The sequence below is a fragment of the Liolophura sinensis genome, chromosome 8 (genome assembly GCF_032854445.1).
Source record: "Liolophura sinensis isolate JHLJ2023 chromosome 8, CUHK_Ljap_v2, whole genome shotgun sequence".
Lineage (NCBI taxonomy): Eukaryota > Metazoa > Mollusca > Polyplacophora > Chitonida > Chitonidae > Liolophura > Liolophura sinensis.
This window is the reverse complement of record NC_088302.1, coordinates 5,392,741-5,411,117: the sequence shown is the minus strand read 5'-3', so window position 1 is coordinate 5,411,117 and position 18,377 is coordinate 5,392,741. Positions and strand designations below refer to the sequence as shown.

Sequence of the window (18,377 nt, the reverse complement as noted above, 5' to 3'; positions counted from 1 at the left end):
ATATTAATCCAACGTGAAAACCGATTCATCAGAAGGCGATATCTACTGGGAATCAAGCCCAAGCTTCTTAAGCGTTAGCTGCAAATTTCCATAGAGTACATATAGGCTACAAATTTAAATTCAGACAAAAATTTTATTCGCAAAATTAACCAAATATAGCGACAAGGACAAGTTTTCCTGCGTTAATACCGGCGTGTAAAATATATGATCAATGAACAGGTCGGGCTATAGGAAATAGGACAATTAAGATGGTCTTTTTTGTGTTTCTTTTTTTTAATTCCGGTGTAAGTCATTGTTACTGTTTACCAAGTAGTTGTCATCCTGTTAAACAGCAGGTTTAACAGTGCAGTGTCCATGTCAGACGTGATGGTAAGGCAATGCCATCCCTAACATTATTCTCCGTGTCAGTCAGTACCTTTTTTCCTCGGACTTGCGAGTGTTTTTGTGACTCTGCAAATTGTTTCAGAAGTGCTTCACGGAAAGCTGAGTCGGCTACTCTCCGTTCCAGATGTCGATCCTAATTTAGGTTAAACGCGAGTTATCTGAGTCACGTGTAATGCAATTTCACTTCACACCTTTGGTCGCAAACTTCCGACCATGGCTGGCCTAGGGTAAACCTACGTCTCAAAATGAAGTGGGCCACATGGGGGGATGTCAAGACACAGTCGAGCCAACGAGAGAGAAGTCTTTAATCTATCTTCGACCAGGCTTTCTACCCTCAAATGTGTGAAAACTAATTCAACTGACGGAAATCGGCCGTGGAACGCTCAAAACTGAAGATGACAGCGCTGTTTAATGTGGCGTTTGTCAGAGATAAGCAAGCGACCATTCCCTCCAGAACGGCTTTCACTAAGCCGTTGTGTAGACTCGAGTTTTGTGTCTTTTGCGGACGACTGCTTGTCCAAAATATAATCTTAAGGCGTGGACATACGAGATGTTGAACAAAATAAAATAAGCCGTTAGATGATGCCCTAGGGAAGAGTTACGTTAGGTGAAAATCCCGAATCCAGACATCACCAGACATACCTACGCCATTTTACACATACACATCCTCGTATACATTATCTGGTTTCCAGTATCCGAATATTACTTTTATTTTAAGAGTTTATATATTGAAATAACAACTCCGCCATGGCTTGAAATATTAATGAATTCTACGTCGCTACACACGCTCAGGTCTTTTCCAGTTTATGGGATTGCATCGCCAACAGCAAATATCAGTTTTCAAATGGCTCGTCGATGTCATTGGCAAGAATCATGAATACCCTGACGGTGATTTATGTCTTATTCGACATATTTAGTTCTTCTGTAACAAAATATCGGCGACATGGCATCGTGGTTTTTATACGGACGTCTGTTTAAGAAAAATCTGAAGACCTCGATTTACCCAAATTCAAATTTTTCTTTGAATGATTGGTAATCACAAAAATCTGTACTGACTGGTTGACGTTTGTGAAGGCAGGACGTATTACGTACATCCAGCTTTACACATGACAAGGATGTATAAAGCTTCAGTCGAACTAGCGGAAGCGGGATTCGAAGACGTGTCCAACAAATACAAAAAGACGGAGAAAATGAAGATATTACGATTCTTTGTAAATAGTATGGATTCGTAAGGCAACAAAATAGTTGAAGCTATAGCCATCTGTGGTTTAAACGATAATCTGTGAAGCAACCGGAAAGACGTGTCATTTGAGGGTATAGAGTGAGAAATTTGGGGAGATTTGAATGTGTGAAAATGGCGGGTGTTATGGTAACGGGAGCCTGTGCAAGTTAGAGCTGTCTCTGCCGATACAGCACAACCAAATCCCTAATCAAATGAAACAAACGTGATTAGGATAGCCTCTTTTATCCTCGCGGCCAGCTTTTTGCAGTCACACCTCTAGAAAACAATTCCATTAATCAGATCGTGCCTCTAATTGGTGGCTGTCTGCGGTGGAATTACCTTCGCTCTAATGTTCATCAAGACCCTATGAAACGACACGTGGTCCAAATCCAGTGTTTACAGCGCAGTCTAACAAGAAAACCTTTAGTGTTGAATTAGGCTATCTAAGACCATTCAGGAGAAATCAACTCATGTAGACAGTTGAAGTACCCTCATCATGAAACTACACGTGGTCCAGGTCCAAGTGTTTACCGCGGCAGTCTAATAAGAAATCTTTTGTCTTGAATTAGGCTATCTAAGAGTATTCAGGAGAAATCAACTCATGTAGACAGTTGAAGTACCCTCATCATGAAACTACACGTGGTCCAGGTCCAAGTGTTTACCGCGGCAGTCTAATAAGAAATCTTTTGTGTTGAATTAGGCTATCTAAGAGTATTCAGGAGAAATCAACTCATGTAGACAGTTGAAGTACCCTCATCATGAAACTACACGTGGTCCAGGTCCAAGTGTTTACCGCGGCAGTCTAATAAGAAATCTTTTGTCTTGAATTAGGCTATCTAAGAGTATTCAGGAGAAATCAACTCATGTAGACAGTTGAAGTACCCTCATCATGAAACTACACGTGGTCCAGGTCCAAGTGTTTACCGCGGCAGTCTAATAAGAAATCTTTTGTCTTGAATTAGGCTATCTAAGAGTATTCAGGAGAAATCAACTCATGTAGACAGTTAAAGTACCCTCATCATGAAAGTACACGTGGTCCAGGTCCAAGTGTTTACCGCGGCAGTCTAATACGAAATCTTTTGTGTTGAATTAGGCTATCTAAGAGTATTCGGGAGAAATCAACTCATGTAGACAGTTGAAATACCCTCATCATGAAAGTACACGTGGTCCAGGTCCAAGTGCTTACCGCGGCAGTCTAATAAGAAATCTTTTGTGTTGAATTAGGCTATCTAAGAGTATTCAGGAGAAATCAACTCATGTAGACAGAGTTCATTCATCATGAAATAAAAATACAGAGGTAACATTAAAGCAAACGATATAGGAAGCCATAATAAAGATTTCATTAAGATAAAATTTGTACCATTCGAAAAAAAAAATTCGTCTTCGGCGCTTCTATTTTCGAAACCTTGTCTTAAAGTGTGATATAGCCTCGTTCAAACGCGCGAGATTGTTTGAAATAGGCCTATTGTAAACGATATAAATGCCTCGGAGGAACGTAACTTAAGAGCACAAAGGAAGTACCTGGTCGGATGAAAGTATTAGAAAGAGATGTGCATTTATCACGTCACCGCTGATCTCCCAATTTTGACAGATGGCGAAAGTTATTAAAATGTTTTCATCAAATTGTGTGGTTTACAAGACGAAAATTTACCCACACAGGAAACAAGAAGAAATGTTGCAGGTTTGCTCCTTCTTCAGAATTTGCAATAAAGTTTGTAACAAACTTTTACTGGGATCATACGGCCGATCGAGCACCATTGCTAATGCTCGGTGCGTGCACACACACATAACGTTCAGCATTCGCTGGCCTCCAAACTGTTGGCCTTATACGCCGTAGCATCGAAGCCAGCCAGTCATTAGCGGTGGAGTCACTTTCAACCGTTATCCACTTGAAGCTTGGCAGGAAGCGAGCTTAGGTAAGGTCACGTGGCCAGGAAACGTCAATATTTGGTCATAACATCCACACGTGTCAACGCATTAAGTGATTCGCTAGACAATTATACTAATTACTTTCAGCCCTATGATAACGATATTAGAGAGACAACTGGTCGATATTTGTGCAGTTGCAACAAGGTTTGTCTCCCTTGACTTAGTTTCGCTACCTGACTTGGAATAGATTTTGATATCGTACTTATTCCACCTTTCCTTGAAAGGATAGGTGGTGTCTTTTTTTTTTAAACATTCATATATTTTGTTTTGCCGTTTTCCACGTAGACTATATGTATTTATAAAATATTTCAATAAGTTGTACCGGATATAATAAAAAAAAAATTAAATTTCTGTATTTACAAAGAATATTACCTCCAGTAAATACCAGACTAGTATACTTGTATACGTTTTATAAATTTTAGGAAAATTATTACCGGTTTTGAACGACCGCACAGACGATACTGATACTTTGGCAATCATTTGGGTTTGCCGGTAGCATAACCATAGCAAAAATTCGATTGAATTTGCTCCAATCGAGGTTTTGTCAAAAACCTCTCCGGTATGGTATATAGCCTAAGGTAAGGTATATAGCCTTTTTAGTGTACGGTCTAGGTTTAGTGCATCGCTATATTTGACCCACTAATTTGAACAACACTTATAACACACACAGCCAAGTATAACAGTGTTCAATATGATATGTGAACAAATTTCTCGTGTTTTAATTCCGGTGTAAGTGTATCTAACAATATAGGCCTTTATACAGTGGACATGTCTTCACAGAGCAAACAGAAACCTAAATCATTTTACAATTTCTCCTCGTGACCGATATGAACTAACCATTCGGGAAAATGTTCCAAGTGTGCAGAATTCAAATTTTCACGAACACTTCAACAAAACGTGGATTACCTACATTTTGATAAGGCTGCTCTGAGTTTTAAATCTGTGTTTTGGGATGGAGTTCATTATAAAACACATACAATCCATTTAGAACTGTGACATTAAGAGCTCAACTAAATTGATACAAAGGGAGGTAATCCAAGTCATCAGCGTCCGAGGAACCCATAAGAGTTTTTCCCCTTGGTTAAAATGGGGACTTTAGCATGAGCTCCAATAAGCCCTGCTGACAAGACACAAAATCCGTCTGTGTACTTGTAGAAACTGCATGTGTATGTATTGTATTTTTGGACGGTTTAGCATGTATATCTGGCTCGTAATAACATAAACAAACTGGCAGTGTTGAGATTCGTTCCTCTTTCTTGCTAGATGGAGTGTTTGATTATGGCTGCAGTTGTCCTTCATCAGGAGTGAGCGAGTGAGCGTTTGGTGTTTAACGTCGTACTTAACAATTTTCAGTCATATGACGACGAAGGAATCCTTAGTGTGCATATAATGTGCCTCCTTGTTGCAGGACAGATTTCCACCGCTCTTTTATCTAGTGCTGCTTCACTGAGACGCCTTACCGAAGGCAAGTAAGGCGCTCCGCCCGAGCCATTATACTGATACGGGTCAACCAGTCGTCGCACTATCCCCTTCATGCCGAACATCAAGTGAGGAAGTTACAACTTCCTCTTTTTAAAGTCTTAGGTGTACCGCTCCCGATGCGGACGATCTACAAACCGTACTATCGAGGCCTTTCTCATTAGGAACGCCAGCCCATAATGTTTTCAATATTTTTGTCCAATTTACCTGAAGTCTGGTACCATTCAGGACTTACCTGCGGTGTTAATCGACACACAGGTAATTACCCTTTGGTATGTATGGAACAGGGGATAAACCAACCGGGTCAGCTCTCCCCTGGGGTAATACAGGAACACAGGCCACACAGCTTCGGGCAAATATTTTAGTTATGATTAATTTTGCATGCCCTTTGAAGCCATGTTATTCTGCAGCTGTATCAAAGACTGGCTGGGTGTGTTCTAATACTGAAATTAAAGTATACATGACTTGCTTAGAGGGTCTTTTCCAGAAGCCTTGAGGGTGAGAGAGGGGTAGGAGAGGGGAGGGGGCGATTAAGGTGGATTATATAATTATGCATATCATCCTCTGATTATAAATTAGTTTTGGATAAACATAATCGCATCGTAATTCAAGAACGATTTTGAAAATGGTCTTTCAGAGTTAATAACTCATCGAGAAGGAAGCGGAGAAAGTGAGCTGCCCGTGTATCTGCACATCTTAGTGAACGTACAGGATAGCTTAAAATCCCGAGTCACATGTACGTATGGACACGGACAAATTTTAGGATGATGACATGATAGGATACAACTGACTCCAAACAAAGTGCGTGCTATTAGAAGAATATTTGTATCTAAGAAACATAAAGCAACGCGATGAAGACGTCAGAAAGAGCGCTGCTATCATGTTACGGAAGGTCTGTGACCAAAAGTACGCGTTATAAATGTAAACTATTTACCTAGCCGTGTACATACAGTGTAAACATTTAGGCTTATATAGTATATACACGTAGGGTTATACAGTGTATACACGTAGGGTTATATAGTATATACACGTAGGGTTATACAGTGTATACACGTAGGGTTATATAGTATATACACGTAGGGTTATACAGTGTATACACGTAGGGTTATATAGTGCATCTGGTTATTGCGCCGATTATAGAGATATAAATAACATCATAACAGCCTAATTATACTTCCACGCATCAATTGTCGATTGTTTTAAGGTATTTTATAAAATTTACTATAAACAATTAAGTTGAAAATTTTGCCAAAAGTTATAACAAGAAAGTGTATCAATGTTGGAAATACGCCGATTGTAAAATAACGTCAATGGATGCTTCAACTTTTCTGTGGCTAACCTACCCCTTATAAAGCTAAAGTACGCACCCGACTAAAAGTGTCCCTCCGGGCTGTCCAGATTAAAGACGGCCTCTAGCCCAAAGCATGGTGCTCCCGCCTCACACCTGGCCGAATACACCTGACGCGGCTCTTCAAAGGCTGTCGGCCTCAGATTTACTTGTGCTTACCTGGTCGGTGTGAATGATAAAAGTACGCATTACGTGTAAGTGATTGTTACACGTTACCACAGACTAACAGCACAACAGCGGCACGCGCAAAGTCACGTGACAGACACCAGTCGGCACGTGGCGGCGAAAGTTGATCCGCCGACAACAAATGACCACTTACAGTACGGTCGGCATTGAGACTGTTCTTTTAACACTTATACAAAGATGCATTCATTTTCCCAGACATACAAACTTGGGAAATAACGGGTTAGCGGTAGGGCGTATATTGTTAGCCCGTCATGTTCACGCTCGGTTGGTCACTCTCACACCTTCTCCACACCACCATATGCTAGCTACACACCGCCACTAATAAATCACAACTCACTAGGTAAATTACGTAATTAACACCTATAATTTAATCTGGTTACAGTAGTTAAAGGTTTTATAACGTCGCCGCGTCGATTATGTCACCATGTGGGCTCAGCTAATAACTTATTGACTTAAATCTTTGCTGTTATTGTTTGTAGCGTGTACACAAGTTATTACGGGCAAACAAATCCAGATACATACCAATGAAAAGAAATAACAACAGTTTCCTTCTAACAGTAAAATTCCCTTTAAATGCACATTATGATAATGGATACATAAAGATGTAGCTGGGAATGTGTGTACACAACTGTCTCCAACGTTACCACTGCATCGCAAAATCACACCAGCATTACAGCAAAAATTGTCCGGTTTACCATACTGTAAAACCAATTTAAAATAAAAAATAAACAGCGGCGATCGCTTTGTTTCCTGCATAAATATGCAAGGGTTTAAAATATTTTCAAACAGTGGGGGAAAATAAGAAGCGCATAGTTCCATGTGATCGGAATAGAGCATTTGGATGTGAGCAAATGTTACACATCTGTGAGTCAATATAAAAGTTGTATGGCCTGTATAAAACAAGTCAACTAATATATAACTTATGGGAGAATATAGCCACACTGACAAAATAGATATGCATTCCAGATATACAGCAGTTTTGAAATGTGTTTAAGTGAGCAATTTGACTTTGTAAACATTACTTAACCATGAAGACAGCAAGCATTACATTATTTGAAAATCAGTCCAAAAGCAAAGACTGAAAGGGATAGCAGAACAGGGCGAAAAAAAAACCACATCACAGCACTTTTTAAATTCATCAACTTGCCATCAGGTATACTCGTGTTAAATTTTTTAACTACATTTTTGTAAAGGTATTGTTTCATCGGTGTTTTTTATCTGATGTACATTTCTATAACCACGCTATTCGCTCACCGGAAGGTACACGAGTGTGAAAGATTGAGTGTGCTCTGTGCCGACATCTGGTAACTAGGAAAAGACGTCTTGCGTTTAAGATTGTTACGAACAAATCTTTCACACCGATATAGAGAACTGTTGACATGGACCCACCGATTGAAAGCCAACACGCAAATAACACATTGTGCTCAAAGTTTTGTTGCGCCTTTTTTTCGCGTGTCAAAACGGCACGTGCGCGCGCGCCGAAACTATCGTCGTTGCCGTAATTATGCGGCATCTCATTACACGTGTTCTATTCCTTAAGAGTCTTTTCTCCAGGTATAATGTCTTACCTGACGTTCCCGCACTTGACCCTAAATTGAGTACCGTTATGTCCAGAGCAGGGTTAAGGGCGGCAGGGATCGGGGTGACAGGTACAGAGAAATGGTGGGTATCAAGGCCACCACATGCACCATGAAAACACGGTGTCCGGAATTGTGTTCTTAATTACAGTGTGACGGTGTATAATTCTAACCACGACTATGTATTATTAACACAGTATATTTATACACAGGCGGCAACATAAAGTATCTCCAAACCCCAATAAAGTTCTGACAACGTCCAGGAGAAATGAAATTCCCAAGCAGAATGAATGTCTGAGAATTTAACTTTATGAGATGACGGTCATGAAAGTTTGGATAGTTATACATATAAATGCACACAAGTCATGACGACAGAGGTGTCTAAAAAAATAATTGGTTATGAATTTGAACTATAAACTCCACTTTGGAATACTAATGCGTAGCTGTAGGAGAACAGGAAGAGTTTTTCAAAACTGCTGACGCAATGATAAAAACCTGCACACTTGATGAATTTAGTATCCTAAACACGACGAACACACCTAGCAATATATCAAACAAAAGTTCCGCTGAAATTCGAATAATTCTTCAAGACCAGAGCGATTCCTGTCACTCATATTTATTCGCTTTAATTCACTTGAAAGTCATTAATTTAAAAGTCTATTTATTATTCACATTAACAGAGTTTAATTTTTTTGTTCGAAATGAGTACCAGTGTTAATATGGAAAAGAAATTACATGTGGCCAGACCTACAAATGCCTATCTCCCTATTGTATGTAACGTTACATGAACACAACATTAAATTGTGCTACAAAGAATAAAACTAACCAATAAATTTAAATATTTATTTGGTGAAATACAGCGTTCAAACCCACAACCACGATATGCTCAAGTAAACGTACATCCAAGAGGAGAGAGGTGTTGTATTTAATAAATTCAAACACTTATTAAATATAAATACCAAGAATATAAAAGAAAACCACCACCAAAGATCGAGGGCCAAATACGAAGGGATGACCTATTTGACAAGACCGTATATAACATTTGCTATAAAGCAAACGTCGATAATTGCTCTTCGTCATTATTAATTGTTAACGACGACGCCTTCTTCAGCGAGCTTATATATAATTTAACTAAAAACTGAATTTTTTAAAAGTGAATTATAGTGTCTTACCTGATGATGATGGTACAGGCTGTATGACGACATGTTCCTTGCCATACCGGTCTACACGGGCCGTATTTGGTGGCGTGTTTTCTGTTGTTTTCGAGCAACAGATACCAGTTTTTCAGAAGTATCAAACGACGGAGCAGGGTTGGCCTTACACTGAAGCTTTACAGCTATGAGTAGAGGGGTGCAGGGATAGACGAACGCACTCCCTTGCGATTGTCTTCAACTCTGGTCGCTTCACTGTGACGGAGTTTTTAAGAGTACATTAATAATGTGCTAAACTGGCTAATCAATTACCTTACAAAGGCCATGATTGGGCTACGGCGAAACCATATGACACTGTACAAGTGGGCCGTAATTAAGGAGAAACATCAAAGGGCTATCGGCGACAGGTAGGCTGGCTGAGGCCTCGTTTTGAGGCTCGTTTTCAATTGGCTGCTGGTGAAGGCGGACGGGGCCGGGGCCGGGGTACAGCACCTGTCAGACACATGCTCGCACGCGCATCAGTCCTAACGACAACCCCGCCGTCCCATCTTGAGGGAGGGGGATGGGAGAGGGGATGAATTTCGTCACTATCCCACCTATAGACTACATATTCCAGCGCTTTTGATGAAGTTTTCCCAATTTTATCCAGTCCCAATGGGCCGGTCATTCACAGAAACTGTATACTTTCTGTTATTTTTTTTTTTTAAACTCTACCAAATTCTTCGCATTTTAACTCCATTGCAACCCAATGCAAATATATAACACACCTAAAAAAATCTTCCAAGGTATCCTCGGATCTGTAAAGTTGTAGTTATGCATTTATTTTTACATATTTATATGGAATTAATTTCCATTATTTACATTATCTTAATTATATTACATACAAATTATACGCACAGTATAAATTGGTATATATATTCATCCACATGCTTCGAGACTAGTTTTACCAAGACTAAATTCTACCTACAACTCATTCTTAGAAACTAAATGCAATTCCTCTTGGTACAGAAGTATGTGTTTCAAATTTAGAATCTGTTTCAAACCTGAGCCTAAGGAGAAAATTTTTAAAAATGAGATTGCTTTGATCTAAAGCAAGTTCAGACCGTCATGTATATAGGCTTTTAGATGCTTAAAGATTTCGTATATATAACTGTTATAATACAAATTAATGAATACAAATGCACTTGTCTTTCTAATGACTGTGTAAACATTGGAAGGTTATAGATTTCTTCCCTCCGTTTGACAAGCCACGTTTTCTTAAATGTATTGCATTAAATGCAATAAATATGAGTCCATTTTTACAGCACTGGAGGAGAATGCTGCATTGCTTCAATAACTGTTTACTATAAGTAGGTTTATTTCTTTGACTGGTGTTTTACACCGCACTCAAGAATATTTCAACCACAATTACAATGTAAGGATAATATTGCGCCCATTGGTCTGCCATATATAGTGTCCAGGTTTAACTTCCTTGTTAGCTCATTATCAATACATAGCAGATGTGGCCTTATGAAGACATCCTAATTGTCACGCTATAGCCTGTACATTATATACCTGTACTTTCGCTTTCAGGTAGTGTATTAAGCCGACGGATATCTGTTAATTTGTCCGTGTCTCCCGTGGACTCCCGGAGTAATTGAGGTGCAAGCAGACGTTGACATATGTTCTTTTCCGTCAAGGTGTGAACAATTTCCCCAGCGACCTCTACTTGCGATTCTTTCATTCGTCGTCCGAAACACGAATGGTTTTCCTCGTCTGGACGTATATTAGGGTTCTGTACACCCGAGCAATACTCTATCGCCACACGTTCCTAGGTGTGAAAAAACACATGACATTTTTTTTCAATTAAAGTCCCGTTTTAACAAGGTCACCAACTGTAGCGTTTTCAGTAAAACGGACAGTTGGCCCAACAAAAACAAAACTCCCCGCTAGCGATCAAATTTTGTAGATGTAATCTAATTTGGCGTAAGTGATTTGGAGTATCAGATGTGATCAGTTCGAGCGAAATCGCTGAGATCTGAAGTTGATATTTCGATATCCATAAGTTACCTCAAAATTAATCACGACATAGTCACATGACCTTAGGCGATCTTTGTATCCAAGAATCCAATTCAATACAATCCAATAATTGCCACTTTTCTTTTCCTCCGTATATGAACTGTTATGAGACATTAAATAATAACAATATTCCTTTCATGCATGTCGTGTGTACCCATATACCCGTGTGTACCCATATACCCGTGTGTACCCATATACCCGTGTGTACCCATATACCGGTGTGTACCCACATACTCGTGTGTACCCATATACTGGTGTGTGCCCATATATCCGTGTGTACCCATATACTCGTGTGTGCAAATTTATTTATTAATTTCATATAATGAATTAATATATACTACAAATGATTTTTGCCGCTTCCACATGATAATGATTTTGGATCGAGCGTTTTGTTAAGTGTAGTACAACATTGGTTTCGAATCTCACGCCCCCAGAGGCAAACCACAATAACGCCATATGGTCTCGGGACGGGGGTGACAAGAGGTAACAGCGTCCCCCAACATTTAAGCAGGTAATAAAGTTAGGCCGACAAAATACAGGTGAAAATTAGCCAATCTAATTAGTGTTCCACGGAAGGTGGGTGACAGTCAGCTTTCATACCGTGGCTCTTGGCCAAGTATGATAACCAACGACCGACAATTGTCATCTTTTACTCAACAAGATCCCGTTAGAAGGAACACCTTTGTCGGAACACCATTGCTCTATTCCATCGGGTAGGGTGACATTTGGCACCACAGTTGTTTTGGATTGAACGCATAACAGCGGAACGTTATACAGCACAAAACAGTTACAGTTGAGAAAAAATCATGTTGGCAATCTACACTACAAACTGACAGCAGCTATATAACAAAAACAAAATCTGCATGTTAAATACTATGTCATTCCGACATTAGGAAGAATTCGATTTCCTCCAAAGAAACCTATCTGTCTTTGAAGTAAATGGTTTCGTGCAATTCATAATTAAGTATACGAAAGGAAAGCGTTATGTTTTCACTATAATCCAGAAAAGTGACCGCTCGCATGACAATAACGAGGGCACTTTTGTTCCATACTTGAGCAAGGATAACACTGTATCGGTCAGAATATAAGGTAGAAAATGCCTTATAACTCACAAAAGAAAGTAAATAAACATAAAATTATTAATAAACAAATAAAATGAAAGCAGTAATGGGCAAGTCATAGTGAAAATGAGAGTAGGTTGCGCGACGTTTGACAGATAAAGGGACTTCCATGCCCAGGTATATATATGAATAAATAATATGTCAAGAGGGCTTGATGGTTAGACTCGGCCTTTCCTAGCTCACAAAAATCATGGCTGCTTTTTACGTGACAGTCTTTGAAGTAAATGTATACGTAAAATGAATACGCTGTATTCATTTGATTACATGCCTATATACGTGACGTTCACGTGACTTTAGAGTAAGATCAGGTTTCATCGCCGATAGAAATGAATTTGCCTTTTATTTTGGTTGTGTTTGGAAATTTGTTTAAAATTTATATCACATTAAAATTGTATTTTCCGTTTATTTAAATGATAGTCCCTATATAATATATTAAGCATCGGGGCATCATGTCCCCGATATATATCCTGTTAAATACAATTAACCATTTCATAAAACTTTATATCCGGCGTATATATGTGTAGAATAATGTTGTGATCATTTTAGGCAATCGTGATGTGAACGGACGCCTATGTCCGTCAAGACTACCGAACACTTTTGTAAAGTTTGGACTGAGATATTTTAGCTTTGCACAAATCATGCCGGTACAGCTCCATCTGAAATGTGTATGATGTTATGTAAGATATATGTATTAATATATATATTTATTTGTGAAAATATCACATGTAATAGACATGCATATATTAGAAAATTATTTCCATGTTACAATATTACATTTTCTGCATGAGAAAACATTAGATTATATGTGCGTGACAGTACATATATAATCTGCGTGGCGTAAAATTACATTGTTTCTATATGAGACTATATCACATTGTTTGTGTATGAGATAATGTTACATTGTTTGTGTATGAGACAATATCACATTGTTTGTTTATGACACAATATTACATTATGTAATATACACTAAACGACTGTCGGACTATACAGTTTCTGAGAAGGTTTCTCCAGGATCAAACCCATCAAGTTTAATCCGTGTCTGTTGTATCCTGTTGCATGGTGTTGAACATACGGGGCGTACAGCTTTGAGTATTAAAGCGTGTTGACGGACATAAACATCAAAAAGGTATAAATATCCAGCCGTCCATTTACCTGGTGTAGATTTCTACAGGTGGGACTGATTGGAGGTGTGAGAGAGGGTGTTGTACAAAGAGGTCATGCAGTTGGTTGACCCCGTCTGAGCGAGACAGAGCAAATTAAATCTACAGTTAATTAACACGGTTTGTCTTAATCAGGAAGAGAACTCTCACAGAGAAGCAGGACTCACGCGATGTAACAACCAGACACCACCGTACTGCCACTCCCTTATACACATACACGCAGACATGAACACCTGAACTCCACAGGTAAATAAATATAATTACTTCTAGCAGTATCCCATAAAGGTTTGAGATGGCATTTCACCGATACACTAACAAAAGAGCCATTAATTTATTTGATAAAAGTCTAATACAGAAATGCTGCAAAAAACATCTGTTTGTCCAGTCATAATAATTAGTACAGAACTCAACAGTGCAGCCTATATTGCACTGGGTAGTGTTCTATGGCAGTGAAGCCATATGCACTCTCATTTGTGCTCATTTGACGATACACCGTGTATCGTCAGCAAACTTGTAAGAACGAAATGTTAAACAGACAAATGTAATTGAGCCAATTCATAGAAATTCTCTAAAATAAATATGTTGACCAAAATACCACTAGCAACTGACATAATAAATTCAGTTAGAAAACGAAAGGCCAAAGATATTCCAAATGATTACTAATTCTGCATTAATAAAACATATAGTGTATTGCTTCATTTACATATTACTTGTCATTCCAAGTTTATAACAGTCCCACTCATAGTACGCATATTACTCAGTTTTAATTATAAATGGTGTCGCAGCAACCTGCGGATGGTCGTGGGTTTCCCCCAGGCATTGTCGCCCCCCCCCCCCCCCCCCCACCCATCCCTCATAATTCCTGCTGCCGTCGTATAAGTGAAATATTCGTGAGTATGGCACAAAACACCAATCAAATAAATATGTAATCTTAGTTTTTGTTTTCTAAGCCTTTTTTTGGAGGGGGGGGGGCTCATCAATTCAACATCAGCTGCAATATGCCATGCGCACTGTAGAACGGCTGTTGAAACACTATCTGCCATGCTGCCTTGCATATAGAGCCAGCAGAATACGTATGAGTTTCATCTCGTATACTATCATTAAGTCTTTGTAAACTAGGAGGAAAAAAAGCGTCTGGTTGGCATCAGCGTTGACTTAGCCAGAAGAATTGCATGTGGCAAGTCCGAGATAGACGTTTGTTAAAGAATAGCCGGAGAAATGGATCAGTTTCGTGCCAGAGACCAACTGGAGGATATCCAGAAAACAATATGACCGGGCTACGACGGTTGGTAGATGAAGCTTGCCCGATAGGGATGTAAATATTTAATACATGCCTACATTTCACAGCCGGGCCTGTATCCAATGGCTCGGGTTACACCAGGCAGGTATGGCTGTCACGAAGCCAGGTTTACATTAGCCGCTTTATACTCAACTAACTGAGCGGGGTGGATAATGCACAAATGCCCAATCCAACATAAAGCATACATTCAGTGCGCCTCACTGGCAAATCTTAATTATAACAAAGAAGCAGCGATTATCCACATAAAAGTGTTTTATACGCGTGTCTTTAATTGACATTTAAAAAACCAACAATAATTCAAATCGTTAAATAATGTAATAGTGAACTGCAGTAAATAAATGAACAACGTATTTAGAGGTAGCGCACAGGGTGCTGTTTTTACGCTAAATTACGAGTGTGTTAAATGGGGGAATGCATGTATATGAACAACACCAGTGCACGTGATGTAGGTAATATACGTTTTTCAGAATTGGTTTTATATCAGTATGGCAAAAAAATGTTCTATTATTTTCATGTAGGAATTTATGATTTCTTCCACTATGATGGCTCGGTTGGCTAGGGTAAAGATTTCGTAGAAAATAATTATGTTCTATAATTAAACAGTCTTGAGAAAACAGTAGTGTTAAAATATGAGAAGGTCTGAACATATCACAGGTATGGTGATAAAGACAAGAAAGAAATAGGACATATCTGTGTGCACATCGTACAGATAATATCAATTGGTACAGCAAAGGTATTCATAAAGAAACCACCTAGTAACAATTAAATATAATAACTGACAAATGGTAACACGTAACCGGCAAAATACATCCCCTTGTCAATTTACCTCAGTTAGGATTTTTTTTCTAATTGTTCATGTAAATGCTTAAATATTAGCATAAATGAGATGATGTTCATCACAATGAACAAACAATAGCATTAAAACAATGCCAAGCGAACATAGCTTTGTCCACCATGCATGTTGCAAAATCCTTGGAATACAATCTATACATGTAGTTGAAGACCGCCTTCTCTCTGTTTACCTCAGTTAGAGTTTTATTCTAACTGTTATTCTAATGTAAATGCTTAAACAGTAGCAAATTACACAATAAAGACATTCGTTCTTGTTGAGAAATGTATCGGTATATATAACAAAGCGACATGGGCAGAATTGTTTCGAAAATAATGTTGAGCAATATTCAGCACTGAACTATGTAAACTAGTAAATGTCATTTAAATCGGGAACACGTGAATGTATGTACTTCAAAAGAGACCATGGAGAGTATACGCAACAGAGGAGTGAAGACAGTGTGATGTTGGGCCAGTGATCACATGCACGTATATGTAACAGCTAAAATACCGCCTCTTGTCACTTTACCTTAGTTAGGGCTTTACTCAAACTGTTCATGAAAATTCTTTAGACGTGGTAAATTACATACTGTATATATACAGTGCAACAAAAGTAAGTTCCCCCCAAAACGTTGTTTGATGATATCTCCCTTGATATGTACCAGATCGCAATGAAATTTTGCGCACACTATCCCAGTAACCCGGCGGACATGGTATATCAAAGATTAACGTGCAGATGCAGTTGTGCGCTAATGGGCATGCGCAAACTGAAAATCGGTCGATTTTGACAAAAGGATCATCCAGATTTTTCATCGCCAAATTTTGATTTCATCAGAGAATTCGTGTTACCAACCCTGAAATATTCGTGCCGATGGGCATTAAGGACATGACACACACCACAAGAGATTCATGCGGTTAAGCATGACCTTCTTCAGGTCTGAGACGCCACCTTCAGGAAGAGTGGTTAGCCATCCCACAACGTCAAATCACACGCCTCAGCAACACAATACGAGCGCGTTGTTGAAATGTGATACAATCTCGTGGTGGCTACACACGATATTGACAATTACTGGTCATCGAGTGAAAATGAAAATTTTTAAAATCGACCGATTTTCATTTTGCGCATGCCCATTAGCGCACAACTGCACCTGCACGTTAATCCTTGATACACCACGTCCGCCGGATTACTGGGATAGTGTGTGCAGAATTTCATTGCGATCTGGTACATATCAAGGGAGATATCATCAAACAACGTTTTGGGGGGGGGGGGGGGCTTACTTTTGTTGCACTGTATACTTTTCTTTTTCCAAACAGAAGGTCATGGTATATAGAGTTATGGACCGAGCTTTAGTGCCCGTATATAACCGTCGGCCCTTTCTTCCTGTGCTAATTCCGCTTAACCCAAGCTGAGACTTTACAAGCATCACAATCGCAACCTGGGGTATTTGAAGGTTTGCAACCAATGTCAAACTGGGATATATAGATTAGATTATTGACAACGTATACAGCGTCGCATACACGATTAGAATACTGGCCACATTTACGCGCCTAGAGCATGAAATCATTGAAAATTGTTGACTGCCACTCCTCCGCTCACATCATGGAAACTGGTCTTGTGATTATTGACCTCGGAGGCGCTTTACCGGTATTATGTGATTGGTGACTTGTATGCGAATATCTGTTATGGCGCCTGGATTTACAATTAAGCAGAAATACGAAGTATTTTCATGTAATAGCACAGTCGTTGCAAATGTCGAATATGATTCCGTGAGACCCATTCGGTTTGAGAGAAAGGACAGTCTCGCTAGAGATATCATAAGTATAAAAAAGAGCACACTTTTCACTTTTCATGGTAAAAATTGTCCATCTGTTTTCATGATTATTGACAGAGTCTTGATTTTAAAACACGGACAATGCCGATCGTATTTTACGTTGCCCATCGCCATATATATATATATGTTCATGTGCAAAGTGTATACCCTCTTTACATTACTGCATTTCCAATTAAACCCCATTTTTAATTTTTGGTTCATGTGAGGTTTTGTTAGAATTTAAAATATTAATTACCCTGTCTTATTGTCTGTTTATGTTTTTCGCTGTTTAACAGCTGTGTCGTATTCCAAGAACTCAGCGCTAGGGGCTCTATATGTATGTTATGGTTAGGAAGAATGGTATATAGTTGACCATCAGCAGTGGCAATTATAATGCAACTGGGGCATTTGCACAATATTATTTGTCTTACGATTAATCACCCGAAACCTCATTTTTGCTTGAGTTTCGACGCACATTGTATATATACAGGCCTCAGCCCAAGGTTTCTAGTGGATAATTAACAGAGCCTTGTGAAGTCGATTCCCCCCAAAAATATCCCTGAAAAATTAGAATTTAGAAATTTAGTAATGACTATAATATGTACTGAAGGTTGAATTAAATCAGAGAGTACATGTTTTCTTATGTCCAGGGGAAAGTTACTAGATGTTATGCGTGATGCGACAAGTGCCTGTCGTTACCATGGCAGCACACGTATCATGATAGATGTAACATGATTCAGTATCTTTTACAAAGTCAAACAGTGACAGTAAACCACCATCAACAAAATATATACTACAGATTTACAAGTGTATACTTACACAA

At 39.0% G+C, this 18,377-nt stretch overlaps 1 protein-coding gene across 2 annotated transcripts in view; it reads right to left on the bottom strand.

Moving 5' to 3' along the window:
* Positions 1-18,377, bottom strand: part of LOC135473971 (inhibitory POU protein-like) — a 64,992-nt gene that overhangs the window by 12,446 nt on the left and 34,169 nt on the right. Inside the window, exon 1 of one of the 2 annotated variants that reach the window (XM_064753942.1) lies at positions 9,298-9,387. The exons of the other annotated variant lie outside the window; for it this stretch is intronic. Within the exon in view, the coding sequence (XP_064610012.1) occupies positions 9,298-9,342 (45 nt within the window). The 5' untranslated portion in view covers positions 9,343-9,387. Of the gene's footprint in view, positions 1-9,297; positions 9,388-18,377 lie in introns of those variants that run through there. 2 annotated transcript variants of the gene reach the window in all.